At 38.1% G+C, this 17,500-nt stretch overlaps 3 protein-coding genes and 1 long non-coding RNA gene across 4 annotated transcripts in view; 3 read left to right on the top strand and 1 right to left on the bottom strand.

Annotated features, from left to right (window-relative positions):
* LOC111341045 (uncharacterized) overlaps nucleotides 1–773 on the top strand; it is a 1,848-nt gene extending 1,075 nt beyond the window's left edge. Inside the window, exon 1 of the mRNA XM_022947992.2 lies at nucleotides 1–773. This exon is cut by the window's left edge and continues 1,075 nt beyond it. The gene's annotated coding sequence lies outside the window, so the exon portion shown is untranslated.
* LOC148736202 (uncharacterized) overlaps nucleotides 1–17,500 on the bottom strand; it is a 54,945-nt gene that overhangs the window by 33,725 nt on the left and 3,720 nt on the right. The gene's annotated exons all lie outside the window — the stretch shown is intronic.
* Nucleotides 7,112–9,670, top strand: LOC148736204 (histamine H2 receptor-like). The gene has a single exon (XM_088751825.1). The coding sequence runs from the start codon at nucleotides 8,550–8,552 to the stop codon at nucleotides 9,456–9,458; it is 909 nt and encodes a 302-aa protein (XP_088607951.1). The 5' UTR covers nucleotides 7,112–8,549; the 3' UTR covers nucleotides 9,459–9,670.
* The window catches only part of LOC148736203 (uncharacterized), a 3,477-nt gene continuing 2,331 nt past the window's right edge, over nucleotides 16,355–17,500 (top strand). Inside the window, exons 1-2 of the mRNA XM_088753414.1 lie at nucleotides 16,355–16,618; nucleotides 16,760–17,500. The exon at nucleotides 16,760–17,500 is cut by the window's right edge and continues 252 nt beyond it. Of these exons, the coding sequence (XP_088609540.1) occupies nucleotides 16,522–16,618; nucleotides 16,760–17,500 (838 nt within the window). The 5' untranslated portion in view covers nucleotides 16,355–16,521. The remainder of the gene's footprint in view (nucleotides 16,619–16,759) is intronic.

Here is a 17,500-nt window from a genome sequence, read left to right as displayed (position 1 = left end):
GAAACGCATCAGCTATAGGCTGTTTTCTCTTGAGATAAAGCCAAATTCTCTTTGCTATCCACAAGGAGATCATTTTAGCTGGAGAAAAAACTTGCTTGACATATTTTGAAACTTAGAGGGTAAAGATATTATTTTAGAAATAAGGTTAGGTTCACTGATATAATTTAGAATTTTGTATGCAGCGTAAAACTCGATTATAATGAAATAATGTAATTCGCGGCCTTTTGCGAAGAAAATTTAAAATAGTCATTTTTTTCTCTACTTTCAATTTCCTAAAATGATGTTGCAATTTATAATACAGCGATATCCAACAGGAAATAAGATAGAAGCATCTGAATTCTTTTTGGCGCTACAAGCACAACCAGTACAATCATATCATCACACATTATCGGACGGTTCTCAGTGCTACACTGCGAACTGTTACAAAAATTAGACTGACTTACTTTGGGAAGTATGAGAATAAAAAGGCTACAGAAAAAAAATAGATTTGTTTTGACCATTTTGCCATTTAAGAGTTTAGCTTATTTGATTTAACTCACAGGAAGTTACCCAAAGATGATAGTTTACTCAATTCTCATGACCTATCTACCCCCCATAGTGTACTCTCGCTGCCTCCTAATCCCTCCCCCCATAGTGCGTAGGTGTTCACATATCCTTTTTGAGGGTGAGAATCAATAAACGTCACCTTCAATATTGTTTTGCAAGCATCCTATCTAGAAACGGGTTTACGGAGTCAACTTGAAGCTGCTTCTTGGGAAGTCGCTTTCCTTCGTAGATGAATAAAGCCGCAAAACAGTTCCCCACCCAGAAGAGAATATTCAGATCAAGTTTACGAAGAGTTATTTCGCCGGACGTATCCAACGAGCCAAATACCGCTTTTATGAAAACGGCTTCTTTAGAAGCCACCAAATGGAATAAAAGTTTATGAGCAACAGCGGTAATCTCTCACAGCTACACAGTTACTTATTGACAAGTCAAGACAGCTTTTCCAGATAACAAATTTATTTAATTTTTACGATTTTTTTCGCGGCTCTCACGATGACACTGTGTCTGTGAACCTACGGGAAAAAAAAACATCGGTTTTAATTCTTAACAGTCCAACTGTTTTCTCCGATTAAATTATTCTGATGTTGCAGGCAGATTGGTCAGAAATTAGACCTAACTTAAAAATTACTAACATCATGCCGCAAGTTTGGCTCAATTACAGACTCGAGAGAGCGGCGGAGATCGGCGGGATCGCACTTACGATAGCCGCAACTAGTATTATCGTTCATTTTTCATGAAATACGTTTTTTACGAACACATAACACAAAATAATCATTTACCGGTATAATGGTTCTCCGGAATTTCCTGGACGACTGGCTGAAAGGCCACAGACTGGAGTGCCAGCAATACCATAAAGTCCCTGCTTAAAGTTGACAGTTTCGGAAATGACCGCTAGAATAATAGATTTCAATTTTTTTCTCTTTGAAGAGCATAAAATGAATCCACAAGATACTAACCATCTCTCCAGGGGATACATTGATAGCGTGAAGGTTTGTTGTACATATTTTGTGCGTGCTATGTTGTTTCAATTTCAATATTGACTCATAACAAACGACTTAGTTATATTCCGGTTAAGTGATATGATTCCTTATCCATGACTCGACTGTTTTGTTGTTCCCGTTCAGCCATGCTGGATAATTCATTCAATTCAGCCTTTAAAAAGTAGTTATTAGCACTAAATGTGTCACAATCATATAAACCTCGTTGAGTTAAAGATTTCCATTCCTTCCAAATTATAAACTCTGCTTGGGAACATCAATCCATAGAAGAACGGTCATTGGCGCTAAGGTACGTTTAAAGAAATTTTAAGTATCCAGGTAAGTTGAAACTCCGAGGAATTAGGTGAAACTTTAATGAAAACGTTTTCACCATTGCAAAGTAGCTTGGGGTGATCAGAAATATACAAATATTCCGTCATGCGTTACCTGCGTATCTTGGTGATGACATTGAAAGGGTCCAAAGACGCGCATTATCCATCATTTCACCAGAACTGTCATACCATGACTCTTTAGAAAGGCACGGTTTAGCTTCGCTTTATGACAGACGCATGAAATTATGTATGGATCTGTTTTTGTCTGTCTCAAATCCATCTCACAAATCATATAATTTGCTGGCAGATAGGCATCTTTCAGCTTACAATACCACAGGCAACCCAAGCTCACTACTAGAAAAGCGGACGTGACTCTTACCGTGTTGCGCAACGTTTTATATTTATAAAGGTTTGTATGGGATGTCATCGGTTTGCCGTAAAAGAGAGAAAAAAATGCCTTGTTTTGAAATAAAATGGGCTTACCTAATTGCCTTGTTGTTTTCTTTGTTGATTCTTAGCGTCTCAGGCCACTTTGAAGCGTTTTCGGCGAGTTAGCACTATGTTGGTGTTCAACTACTAAAAGAAAGACAAGGCCGGAAACCTATGTTAGAAGTGTCCGTCGCCCGAAGCAAATAATTCCGCCAAAAAATTACCACCAGTCTCGATTCCTCCAGAAAATCAAAGCAGAGATGTTGCAGTTCCATTTCCATTCACTCGATTCCCAATTCCTCCCTCAGATCTTTCACTAGCGATGCTTTTATCTCCAGATCGATCGGCTTTCCAATTTCGAATTTGGCTGGTTGAAACATTTGTGGGCCCGTTTGCCGGTCGCACAGTATGTTGGGTGACAAAACTAAGCCCGGCGAGGGTAGCCAGCGGCCTGCAGTCGACAGACAAACCAGTTAGCTCCCCTGGTCCCCTCGAGAGGTTTCTTTGTCAAGACCGCATTGTTTTGATCGACCAATCAACATCGAATGAAAATGTGTGCTCAAAACAATGCGGTCTTGACAAAACCTCTCGAGGGACCAGGAGAGCTAACTGGTTTGTTTGTCGACTGCAGGCCGCTGGCTACCCTCGCCGGGCTTAGTTTTGTTACCCAACATACTGTGCGATCTAAACGAGTCTCTAGAAAGTTAATGAGTAAAGTTTGGCCAAAAAAATTCATGAGAAAACGCATTACCTGACTTGAGAATTCCGCGTTCATGCGAAAACAGACATCGCATGAATCATGAGGCATGAGTGCAATATCGGTTTTCAAGTGCAATTCAACGTGGAATTTACGATTAAGGTAACAGATTTTCCGTGAGTCGCATAATTGAAGACCTCTTTTGCAGTTTTGGTGTTACAATTTGACGATAGCTGCTATGCATGTGTAAATGCGAAACAATATCACTTAGCCTCGTTTTCAATTCGCAGTTCCACGCTGAATACATCGCTTCGGGATGAAACCAATCTGAATTCGAGATTTATTCAATTAGGAGATTCTAAAAGAAACTGACTGAAAGACTTTGCATGTAAATTCAATTTAGACTGTTTTGAAAGTCGTGTTTCATGTAAGTCTTCAAACCCACAGTTTGTAAGAGCTCTTGTTATTCAGACTTCAATATTTACCCGTAACAAACGACTCGGTAATAGTCCGGTTTATTGACATGATTCCTTCTCTGTGACTCACATTTTTCCTGTTACTCTTCAGCTGAGCTTGATAATTCATGTAATTCAGCCTCTAAAAAGGCTGATCGTCGTTGTGTTGAGGATTGTCTCTCTATCCATGCTATAAACTCCGCCTCCCGGTTAGCTCAATGGATAGAGCGCTGGACTGTTGGGCGGGAGGTCGAGGGTTCGAGCCCCGGCCGGACCAACACTCAAGGTCTTAAAATAATTGAGAAGAATATGCTGCCTTTCTATAACATCAAGAAATGGTTTAGATGTTCTAGTCTTCTTGGATAGAGACGAATGAATGGAGGTCCCGTCTCCTGCAGGGTTAGGGGTAGGAGACGTTAATTTCCCACGCACGAGATTACTGTGTGATGGATGTCCTCCCCTGGGGTGGGATGGGTGGATTGTTGTCTTGCGTTGCATGCATGAGCCTCTGGCTCGGGCAATATGGGTAACCATGCCTCACGTAAAGACATTAAACTTTGATTACTAGTACTATTACTATCTATAATCCATTGCAGAGCAATTTGGCGTGACCATAGACAGTTCTGTATATATTTTTCAACTTATTGACCCGATATTAAAGGATTGAATTTCTCTGCCCAAACCTCAGGCAGGTTTAGTTTCTGTAGTCGTCTGGGAAGTCTTTTTTTAATTCAAGGTTAACTCTTTGAAGAGAAAAAAAAGAAAAAAACTAGTTCTAAGCCTTACGTTTCTGTGTATTTCAGTCGTATTCTATAACTATTCCCTCACTATTGATTTAGATCGTTTGATTTGGCCACTCACAAACCCTCAGCGAGCTTAACGACACCATCAACCGCACTAATAATGACACGAACATTGAGAACTGACTGCCGCTTCCTGAATCCAACTGCATCCCGTGGGTTTTTATGCGTATCACTGAATTTCTGGCAAGTGGCAAGTCATCCTTAATATCATCACCATTATTGTTCTTGTCAAGAAGCGTCACCTAAAACGAAGAAGCACTTACCTGATCATCCATGTAATAATAGTCGATCCTTGGTTGGGGCAGACTCAGCGGCTAGACCATTGTTAGCGACCGTCTGTCATTTGCGGAGGTACAGAGGAAACTTTGTGCCACTGAACTTACTAAGCATCAACTTCACTTTTGCTTCGCTTGTAAATTTAGCTGTCATTTCTTTTGAGTAGGTGCATGTAATATTTTATCCACTTAAGGATCGTTTCAATAAGAAAAGGGTTTGCCGAGTTACAACTATTTTAACGTGGTTAACATCTACAATTATCGTGTTGACTGCATGCATGGTGAACTTATATTAGTCAATGATATCGAAGGCCGCCACACTGCGTATTTTTCGATTCTTGTTGCTCTCTTATTTGTTATTTGTGTTTCTTACGCATATTTTCGTTAAGATCCATCTTTGTCTTCTTTCACAACATTACAGCACAGCGGGTGAAAGGGAAAGAAAGTGGACTCTTCTCGTGATCTTTCGTTGTTTTGCTTTCGGGTATTTTGAGTTTTTGTCCTCAGTTATTCTTAAAGCTTTCCTTTCGGTGCTATTGTTATACTATTAATACAGTAGCAGTGTTATACCAGGCCAACTCTTTGATTAATACTATAATCTACGCTATGCGGATGCCAGAATGCAAACAAGAAATAAGGCAGATCTTATTCCACCACACTTGACTACGTCTCATGTTTCTCTCGTGCTCTAGCCGCTTCCTGTGTGTTCTACAATAGAACGAAACACAGTCAAGGCTTCTTTATTTGTTAATTATTGGAATGCTGTTGAACATTGTGCCCTGTTTGGTTAAGAAAACCTTAAAAAGATAAACTGAATTCAAAGAAACATATCGGATTTCCTTTACAAACGATGCCAAAAGATTATTCATCTAAGATTTTGCAATGAAGCTGTTGTTTATTCTAAGGTTGTCAAATTCAAATGATCTTCGTTCAATCAAGTGAAACTGGTGCTGATTTGAGTTGCTCATACATATTACGACTAACATGACTACCAAGACAATTTTTCTTCGCCTAGAATTAGCCGGATACATGTTTGCTTGTTATCGCGTGGGTGCAGCCTTTAAAACTTAAAATTTTCCTCTTTCTTCATTTAAAGTACAGTACCATATCCCTGTTATGACAACTTTCGATAACGTTTGGTTTTTAAACAAAGTGACAAATTTAGTAGAAAGACAATTAATTTTTCAAAAGATTGTGTCTTATAAGGTATAGCTGTAACTCACGATTGTCTCAATAACCATTTATTTGTGTATCTGACGTTAATATGAAGGTTGTGGATCAAAATAAACGAGTGAAGGAGGCGTTAGAAAAGTGCATGATCTTCATTCTGTTTAGCTCACGTAGCTGGCAATTTTTTCTGTATCTTTTTCTCTCGTGAGCTATGAGTTGTTAGTCGTATACATGCTCATTTCATCTTTTCTTTACCAAGCAACACCAGTGCATTGGCGTTTTGACAGGTAGAGTTATTGGAAAAATGAAGTATGCTATTTATGCAGTAAACGGAATAATGTTTCAGTAACAATTCTAAGCCTATGATATCGATGACTTTAAAATACTTTTGATAAGAAAAATAGTAGTTTGGCGTTACTTCTCGGAAAACTGACTTCTTCGATACCTTTGGGAATTTCATGTAAGGTCTTAATTAATTCAAAAAAATGGACAACTTTAACAGTAAAATATTCGAGAGGGATCCAGACATGTAAATACTTCCTTTTAAGGTTTGCTAAGCTCGTATGTGACATGATATTAAGACAGCTGTCCATCTTTTAATAAACATGAATATTTTACTTAATCAACTATTTTACTTGCAAGATATGAAAACTTGTTCCCCTTGCTAAAAATAAACATGGATTTGACGCTAACACAAACATATCAACATAGAGAAGTCGACCAGAACGGCAACCATTCGTCTTTTTGAGCAATTACGCGGTAATTATTTTAAAATGAGGCCCTCTCACGAAACAGCTGTTTGCTATGACGTCTGCACAGAACAAAACTGAAACAAGACTCAATGGCAATGAGTCAGAGAATCATCATTAAAATCAGTAAACATCATATTAGATAATCTCGTGTGAACGATAATCCAATCCTCAGTTTGCGTGAGGATAATTTATAGTTTCACCTGACAAACGCTCCACTGAAGAAAGAGGGACGTTCCGTCCTACCAGTATTCCGCGTCAGCCTAGTAACATGATTCCTTTTCCGTGACTCCATCGTTAATTCTTAATGTTCAGTTGTGCTCGATAATTTGTTTCAATCAGCCTTTATCATATAAAGTGGTACATTATGCAAAAGTTGCCACATGCCTATGACATTGAGCGCGAGACTCACTGCATCCAAGTTATAAACTTCTCTTACGATTGACATCAACTTTTCAAATACGAACATTTGCCACTACCTTCAAGGTATCTTTAACGAATAATATTTTACAATCTTTAAGTTGTTTTTGTTGGCGTTGTTGTTGTATTTTCTTTCAAAAATTTTTTGTTTCGTTGAGAAATTAGACAATGATTGCAAGTTAACCATTGATTACAGGGCAATTTTGGCGTGCACGTATACTGTTCCAGATCATTTAATTGATCGAGCCGATGCTAAAAAACCTCTACCGAAAAACCCAGGCTGGCCAAGTCTCTAAATAGTCGTGAAAATCAGTTCTTCAACCCAAGGTATACGCTTTGCAAGTACTTTGATAACATCTGGTAATAATGGTACTGGAGGGAAAGCCAAAGTGATCTGTTGTTAGATGATATGATATACGTAGTAAAACATCATGAAGACTGAAAACTTGAAAGTGACATTCTCAGACAGTAAAAATCGTTTATTTAAAGTGATATTATTCACTGACCAATCACTGAGTGTGCTCCCCTCCCCTCCCCGCCATTCATATAACATAACGGTTGTCTTCAGTCTGTGAGATTGGAATAGGAGTACAAGTAGCGTCCATTTTATGGCACGGGGAAAATTCAGGGTTTCCCGTAAATTGTTAGTTTCTGGAATTCTTATTGCCTGTCTGAGTAACCGTGTTCTAAAATCGTATGCCGAATTTACCTAGGAAACTGTTCTATCGGTCAGGGGGTAAAAGATCACCAGAGGAGCATTTGTTTAAAATAGAATAATGCTGCGCAGATCAACACACTAATGGCGTGAGAGTTTGAGTTGTGCATACTTTATAAGTGCTCTGTTAGTTAGTAAATTTCAATATTTACTCGTAACAAACGACTCAGTTAAGTTCCAGTTTAGTGACATGATTCCTTAACCAAGTCTCGACTATTTGTTGTTTCTGTTCAGCTGTACAGGATAATTCATTCGATTCAGCCTTTAAAAAGCAGCTATTGGTACTAAATTTGTCTTGTTCAAATGATCCTTGGTGAGTTGAAGATTGTCACTCCATCCTAGCTCTAAACTCTGCTTGCGCACATCAATCTATTAAAAGAGTGGTCATTTCTTTTAAGGTATGTTTAAAGAAATTTTAAGTAACGGGTTAAGTTTAAACTCCAAGGAATTAGATGCTAACCATGGCAGAGCAACTTGGAGTGATCATAATCACTAGATCGTTCCATATTTGTTAACTGATTCAGCCGATGTTAGAGCATTGAATTTCTCTGCGCAACTCCAAGCTGTCTTAGTCTCTGAGTTTCCGAAATCTCCAGAAGATTGTTTTTTAATACAAGGTATATAAACAAAATGATGTGACGTATGTGGTGAAAATATCCAAAAGAAATAGTTAAAGGTATTTGTTTCATACCAAACTACCTGAATATGTAAATAGGCAATTCCGTTTATGTTTTTCAACTAATTGAGCCGATATCGGAGGATTGAATTTCTCTTCCCAAAACCCAGCATGGCCTAGCCTCCGAAATCGTCTGGAAAGTCTTTTTTTAATTCAAGGTAAACTCTATATTATCATGGAAAAAAACGAAATGTATTTGTTTTATGCTTTACGTACCTGTGTGTGTCAGTCGTATTCTATGATTATTCATTTACTTTTGATTTAGGTCGTTTAAATTGGCCACTCACAAACCCTCAGCGAGCTCAATGGCTAACAACGCCATCAACCGCACCAATAATGACACGAACATTGAGAACTGGCAGCCGCTTCCTAAATTCAACTGCATCCCGTGGGTTGTTGCACTTATCCTTGAATGTCTGGCCATAGTCACTCTTAACATCATCACCAGTCTTATATTTTTGACAAAGCGTCAGCTACACCGAAGAAGTGCAATCTTCATCATTCATCTAGCGATAACTGATTTCTTAGTTGGAGCAGTCTCAGGGCCATTGCAAAGCTACCAGATAGGCAGATACTGTAATCTGTGGAAGTACGGTGCGAATTCTTTAGTAATGGGCTCCATAATCAAAACCCCCGCTTTTTATTCCCTTTTAAACCTCGCGGCCATATCGTTAGAGCGGGTGCATGCAACATTTTGTCCACTTAAGCATCGTTTGATTGAGAAATGGGTTTACGGAGTTATAATTACTGTAACTTGGTTAACAACTATAGCTGCAGTGTTAACTGGTGAACTTTCATTAGTCAATGATAAAGTTCGCCACTCTATGTATTTTTCGGCTTTTGTTCTTCTCCTTTTCATAATTTCTTTTTCTTATATTTCTATTTTCATCAAGATCCATTTTAGTCGTCGCCCACAACATCACAGTGCAGCAAGTATAAGAGAAAAAAAATTGACGAGTACATTATTAATTGTGACTCTTGGATCTTTCCTCACTTGGTTTCCATCGGTAACACTGCTGTGTTTTTCTATTTCTCATCCTCAGTTCTACCTTAACCTTCCCTTTTATCATATTTTTCACATTGGTATGGTAACAGTAGTTTTATACGTAGCCAACTCGATGATAAATCCTATAATCTACGCCATGCGGATGCCAGAATTCAGACAAGGAATAAAGCAAATCATATTCCACAAGACTTCAAACCGTTTAAACTAGTTAGATTTGCCACCGCGCAATCTTTAGCCCATTTAATTTGTCGAGATCAATTTGTTTCTTTCCCATATGATATTAATACTTAACCAAAAAACTGAACATGGCGATAAATGTACAAACTTCGCGGCCATCAGTTTCTTTTTCCTTTAGTTTACAAAACAGCGCTGGAATTTCCTCAACTTTTTTCAACGGAAAATAAATCAGTCTTAAATGGATAACTTCTAATCAGATTGTCTGCTTTTCAGAGGAGGAATCACCTCTTCAGTTCTGAGACAAAGAACATGCATATTATAACAAAATAAAGCAAAGCTCCCTACGATATTTCGTTAGGTGTGTTAAAGCAGTTGGAAGGTATATCATATCGGTCATAATGCTCTGCGACATGAAAGTACTTATGTAATAACCACACTTATTATCCAACTACACCTAGACGAGTACAAACAACGCCATAGACGAGTACAAATATCAAGCGGTATTTGTACTCGTCTATTGTAGAGTACCGGTTAAACAGGTTTTCTCGCATCGCGCAAGCGAAGAATTGGATTGTAGTACGAAAAAAAAAACAAATGGCGGACAATTTGAATCATATTTCCGACGACGAATAGTCAGAATGGCTGGAAAATATAGATCCAAGTTCATTAGATGAATCGAACGAAGAAAAACAGCTTGAAGACCAGAAAATTTCTTCATTTAATGAAGAAAATAGAAACCAGCTACACAACAACGCGCCAATTCCGCTCCGCTTCGCATACTTCTGTCACGCACTCCCCGTAAATAAATATCCGCGAAATTCGCCCGCACTGAAATAACAGTTTGGCGTGTTGGATAATAAATAACTTATTAGACGTTTTGTTGTGTAGTATCGCTGAGTATTTTTATTCGTTATTTGTATTTTGACTCGCCCTACGCGCTCGTCAAAATACGGCACAACTCGTAAAAATACTCAGCGATACTACACAAAAAAAAGTCTAATAAGATATATTTAGTTTAAAAGTGTCGAAAATCATAAAAAGAAATAATAAAAATAAAATGTTTATAGTGCTTCACCTTAACAAAAGTCTTCTTTGTAATTTAATCGTTTCTACATCATGGCCGTAGTTTTCTCATTTGTCCTACCAGATAACTTCAAAAGCAACTTTTTCAGAGCCGTTGCCGGGTCAATATTTTAAAAATTATAAAATGGTTTACACGGTTTTATTTTCGTCTTTCGCGCGCGGATTACGCGATCGATACAATTCTCAGATAATGCCGAAGGTTGTATTCCGAAAAGTAGAAGCAGATATACTAGAAAATGAAATGATAGTGAACAACAGTTCCTTTATTCGATGGCAAGTATTGGACATTTTGCTCGTTTAACATGCAACTCGCGCGGGTTAAGTCTTTAAAACTTGAAATTGTCTTATTTCAATTAAGGTAGAAATTTAAGTTTCCCGATTGGTTGTTCAAACAAATTAAGGGAAAAAGTAAGAAGAAGAAGAAGAATTAATTCCTCCCTAGGTTGTGTTTTTTAAGTCAAGCTGTCATTCTGTCACGGTCTTCACAACCGTCCCTTTGGAGACCTCAGCGGAGTTCTCATGAAGGCGGTGTATTAACATAAACGGGTGGAGGAGGCACAAGAGAAGCTTCTCATTTTTCTTTCTGTTTAGCTGGCGGTTTTTTCGTATTTTTATCTTCTTTTTTTTCTCATGCGCTATTAGTTGGTGATGAAGCCAACAAGCACATAAAATCTTTTCTTTACCAAGCAATACCCGCGCATTTGTGCATTGACAGGTAGAGTTTTTGAAAAACAAAGTATCCTATTAACGTTAATTGTCCAAATTTTCAGTGACAATGCTTGACTTTTGCGATCGATAATTTCAAATACTTTTGAATACCAAAAAAATAATAGTTTGGCGTTACTTCTCCGCCAAGTGACTCCTTGGATACCTTTGGGAATGTCAAGAAAATTCGTTCATCATCATGCTGAGAGCGAAAAATTATGTAAAAAAACAGTTGTTTGCGGCTAAAGATCCTTTATCCTGTTGAGCTGCAATTTCGAATTTGTTAGACTGCTGCGATTTCGAATTTGTTAAACTATTGATATCATATAGTCCACACTCTTTCAAGCGAAACTTGGGAATAATACTTACATGCTTTTCTACAAACGTACTTTTTCACCGATAGCTATCAGCCGTACAGCTTTTTTTAATATCTTCGAAATAAAAGTCGAAATATAAAATTGAATTATGAAAATGAATTTTCACCTTTGTTGATATATCCAAATAGAAATATAAAATTGCTTACTTGACTTAACGTGAACGTGAGCAGAACAGGAATTAAATAAAGAGACCAGTTTTTATGAGAAATAATGTTAAATTGTTTATTCAATTACTTATTTTTTAGTGAGATATAGGTAAAGCTCCCACGCGCTTTCATGACCATCTATTTGGCTGCGCACCTGGCGTCTTAACGAAGAAAGGAGAGTGACAGGAGCGAGTGGCGAGGTCTCGAGCGGGTTCTCAGTGTTTGCCTTCGTGGCCTTCGTTCGAAACTGAAGCGGTGTAATTGCCGTTCTGTTTCATTCAGCATTTCTAGAGTAGTATTTAAATTCAAGGCTGCCACTTTCATATAACATTAAGCTCAACGCTGTCACTCTATGCCAGCTATAAACCTCCTTTGCAAACATCAAATTTTCATGCCAAATTCGAAGAACAGCCACTGACTTCAAGGTACCTCTAAATAATGATGTTTTCTGCTTTTCAAGTAACTGTAATTGTCGTTTTTGTTCTTGTTACTATATTTTCTTCTAATAGTTTTAATTTTATTGGCAAATCAAACAAAATTGCTCTGATGATTGAAAGTTAAGTATTCATTACAGAACAATTTTGGCGTGTACATGTACTGTTCCAGAGCGAGCTCGAGGAACCTAAGTGACTAGCACTTGACAGTAAAAAAAATAATAAGGATTTTTTTTTTCTAATGAACAATGCTTTACTAAAAGAGTTGTTGAAAACGGAATAATTTTGAGATCTTCTCTTATGTTTTTGGACAAAGTCCTTATTCCTCCTGCCTAATAATATTGAAATATTGTTTTTCATATCCTGAACGCCAACAAGTCACTGTTCGATTAGGAGTAGATCTTATTACACAACTCTTCGATCATAGTGTCGTTTCAACACCCTCAAACTCCCTTCAAGTTGGACCCAGTCAGTCTCTCCGTAACCAAAACACTGTGCAGAGCTTCGACGCGCTCTAATCTCGTTTTTATTCACAAAAGTGAGACAACCTTAAAGATCATTTCTTCAGTCAAATCTCCGGACAAGCTCAGTGACCGACTAAATTACGCTCGCAAATTTCTAACACCAGCTTGAAAGCTTATATAAGTTGACCATGACTGTTAAGAAACCAAATTCTTTCTCATATACGTCACATAACCGCAGTTCACACATATGTTTCATATGTTTGTTGTTGTTTGATTTATCATCTACGGGTTTATATCGAATTAATTTGATGGCCTGCTCCCAGTTGGCTTGTTAGCTCAATTGGTAGAGCGCTGCACTAGTATCGCAGAGGTCAGTGGTTCGAGTCCCGTACAGGCCTGAAATTTTTTTCAGGTCTGATTTTCACTATTGCTCAAATAGTGCTTTACTGCGAAGGATCGTTCTCATATACGTCACATAACCGCAGTTCACACATATGTTTCATATGTTTGTTGTTGTTTGATAACAATAATAATAACAACAATAATAATAATGAAATAAACAATCTTTGATAGTAGAGAAAAATCGAGTTTCCAGATGGGATTTGAACCCACGACCCTCCGTGATCTAGTCGGATGCTCTAACCACTGAGCTACAGGAGACTCTATGGTGAGCAAGGGTCAATTAGTGGGTATTGACTAGAACCGCATCACGCGGCTACACAGCCAAACATCAGCTAGCGCATAGAAGCTCACTAACAGCATCACGCTGTCACATTAAAGCATCACATGCATTAAAGCATCACATGCAGCCAACCAGCCTCCAAAGTGAGCACGTAAAGATGAATCTTTACGTGCTCACTTTGGAGGCTGGTTGGCTGCATGTGATGCTTTAATGCATGTGATGCTTTAATGTGACAGCGTGATGCTGTTAGTGAGCTTCTATGCGCTAGCTGATGTTTGGCTGTGTAGCCGCGTGATGCGGTTCCAGTCAATACCCACTAATTGACCCTTGCTCACCATAGAGTCTCCTGTAGCTCAGTGGTTAGAGCATCCGACTAGATCACGGAGGGTCGTGGGTTCAAATCCCATCTGGAAACTCGATTTTTCTCTAATAATAATAATAACAATAATAAAAATATTTACAATAGTTATAGAAATAATGTTCATTATCCTGATGGTTATAATTCCTATGATTATTTCCAGTAATCTAATCATTATTATTATCATTTATATTATTATTATGATTATCTCAGCATTTATCTATGAACAAAATGGCATTATTGTTAGTCTAGCTGGGGATTGAAACTGGGGCAAAATAATCTCAAGAAAAGACAGGAAACCCCAAAAACTGTTCAGGACTGCAATTCTTGAGTTGACCCATTGTGAAAGGTTTTGGGACTTCATTAAGCTAGTGCTGTCTGTAGTGGGCCCTGTGCCAAAGAGAGAAGAGTAGCAGCTGAATCAATAATAATAATAATAATAAGGACAGTGATAGCAATGATTGACCAAAGTCACCCTATGACTAATAACAGATGATACATGACAAACAGCATATTAAGCAACACATTTTTCAAAACAAAAAGAGCAAGCTAAAACTGCCATCAGATAAAAATAACTGCCCCTAAAGGACTGACAGCATAGAGCTGAAAAGATAGAGACTGGTTCTGCCATCAGATCACAACAGTCCATAGACTGACTACCCAAGAGAAACAGAACAGATTGGTGGTTCTGCCATCAGATAACAACAGCCCATAATGGACTGACTACCCAAGAAAAACAGATCCACCTGTTAGTTCTGCCATCAGATAACAACAGTCCATGGACTAACTACCCAAGAGAAACAGAACCAGGCAGGTGGTTTTGAATCAGAAAACAACTACTTAAGACAAGCCCTCAGTACAATGTGTCTTAGAAAATCCTCTGCATTCTAACAATCCATTGAAGAGAAAAACTATCAGAAACACTTGAATTTCTATTTGGGGGGAAGGGGGAGAAATTAAATGAACATCTACTTGTCTCAGCATGCCATCCTCATTAAGCAACCTATTTCATTTTGAAAATGATGATCACAATCGTAAAGATAACAATAATAACAATAACAAATCATTATTATTATCATTTATATTACTACTATGATTATTTCAATGTTTATCTACGAACAAAATGGTGTTATTGTTAGTCTAGCTGAATGAGTATCCAAGTAATTGAAACTGGGGCAAAATAATCTCAAGAAAAGACAGGTAAACCCCAAAAACTGTTCAGGATTGCAATTCTTGAGTTGGCCTGTTGTGAAAGGTTTTGGGACTTCATTAAGCTAGTGCTGTCTGTAGTGGGCCCTGTGTCAAAGAGAGAAGAGTAGCAGCTGAATTAAAAATAATAATAATTAGGACAATGATAGCATTGATTGACCAAAGTGCTTATGACTAATAACAGATGATACGTGAAAAACAGCATAAGCAACACATTTTTCAAAACAAAAAGAGCAAGCTAAAACTGCCATCAGATAAAAATAACTGTCCATAAAAGACTGACAGCATAGAGCTTAAAAAAATAGGGACTGGTTCTGCCATCAGATAACAACAGTCCATAGACTGACTACCCAAGAGAAACAGAACAGATTGGTGGTTCCGCCATTAGATAACAACAGCCCATAATGGACTGACTACCCAAGAAAAACAGATCCACCTGTTAGTTCTGCCATCAGATAACAACAGTCCATGGACTAACTACCCAAGAGAAACAGAACCAGGCAGGTGGTTTTGAATCAGAAAACAACTACTTAAGACAAGCCCTCTGTACAATGTGTCTTAGAAAATCTTCTGCATTCTAACAATCCATTGAAGAGAAAAACTATCAGAAACACTTGAATTTCTATTTGGGGGGAGGGGGGGTAATTAAATGAAAATCTACTTGCCTCAGCATGCCATCCTCATTGAGCAGCCTATTTCATTTTGAAAATGATTCAATCACAATCATAAAGATAATGATAATGATAACAATAACAAAATCATTAATAATAATGATAATTATAATAATCATAACAAAAACTACAATGACAAAGTCCGTGTTAGTCTGGCCTCTACCTTGCAGAAAATACAGCCCACCAACTGAAGCTGAATTCTTTATAGGAATTTTATTGCAATTGGTCATTGACTGAGACACTCAAACCACCTCACCACGACAAGGCACGAACATCGAGGTGGAAAAAAAAGGGGTCTGTAAACTTGACTCCATGCTCGATTCGAGATGAGAAAACCGTGTTCGAAGCTTCTTCAGTTCCACTCCAAGGGAATTTACTCTAGCTGATCTTTCGGTAAGTTAGGAAGCGAGCTCTTCGAAGTCGTGACTGAGTTTGGCGCCAAAAGATAAATTTTTCGCGCCTTCCGGCTCAAAGTCTAGTATGGCGGAGTTCACCAGATTTACGATAGTCATAAATCCCGCAGATTTAATAAGTTCGTCGGGGATTGTTTTATTACGAAGAAGATAGACCAGCTATTAGACCGAACGTGAACACAACGTGAACGAGGTCGGGAATCCTGGCTAACCCCACTACTCCGAACGATGATTTGGACGGCTGAAGTTCCCGCGCCGCCACACTTTGGATTTCGTCGGGAAATATCTTTAATATGTGACAGAGTCACTCAGGCTTATTTCCTACTTAAGACATGTCTGTTCTGTTTTATTTTATTTTATGGAATTTTAGCGTTTTGTCAGTAATGTTAGTAATGTGCTAATGGCGCTGCGCGCCAGGTCTAAAAATAGATATGTCATCTTTGGACCCCCCGCTAGTTTAGGACAAACACTCGGAATCTTTACAAGGAGTTGTATGCGAAACGTGTCAGAAGCAAGACCATTTTCGCTCAAAAAATGCTCTAACTTTCTAAAATGGTTGCAACCAGGCATTGCTGTTGGGGTACATGTAAAAATGACTCAAGATATCCAGAAAGATTACCAGATTCGCTTCAAGAAATGCTTAAAAACGGTAGGAAATTCTTCATTCCGTTCCCAAAGCCGAAGCATGACTTGGAACTTTGTCAACGCTGGGTAAATGCGTGTTCTAGAAAGAATTTCTCAGTTGATAGTGTTAACTAAAATACTTATATTTGTGCTGCACACTGGTCAGGGGGAAAAGGACCGACGGATGAGTTTCCTGACCCGTCTAAAGCGACTTTATCAAAGAAAGAAGTCCACAAATCACAAAGAAAACGAAAGGCGCCCAAGCAGAGACCATACGAAGCCGTGACCAAGAAGGCACGAAAACAGCTTAAAGACCAAATGCCCGATGTTTTACCAGAAAATGACTCATCTTTGTATGATTTTGAGGATGTGGAACCACCAACGAGGGATCAAAGTACCCAAACATTGTCAAATGCAGAGCTGAAGTCGAAGATCGAAACGCTCATTACAACCAACGAGTTGAAGACGAGTAATGTTGTATTTAAACCTATTTCCATGACTTCTATGTCTTATGAATATGTTATACAAGACTCGCAAAATATGAAACATCTAACTGGACTCACTAGTCGTCAGTTCAAGGTACTTTTCAACTTTTTAAATGATGTGTGTCCTTTGGATAAGATAAGATATTGGTCTCAAAATCGAAAACAAACTAAATCGCATAAATTGTCAAGCAAATGGTCCTCAGAAGAAAAAGTTTATATCTGTCTGCTAAGACTCAAAAGAGGTTTTACTATTAAAACCATGTCTATAATGCTAAGCACTCCAGATAAGAAAATAAAGGATACATCGATTAGAGAGATTTTCCCTACATTCATCCAGTTGATGTACAAAGTATTTCGTGATATGAGTAGAGTGATGTTTCCTCCAAAGGAAATACTGCAGAGATTTTTACCTCGAGTTTTCA

Source organism: Stylophora pistillata, chromosome 3, assembly GCF_964205215.1.
Source record: "Stylophora pistillata chromosome 3, jaStyPist1.2, whole genome shotgun sequence".
Classification (NCBI taxonomy): Eukaryota; Metazoa; Cnidaria; class Anthozoa; order Scleractinia; family Pocilloporidae; genus Stylophora; species Stylophora pistillata.
Note: the sequence above shows the minus strand (reverse complement) of the source record. Positions and strands in the feature narration are given on the sequence as shown.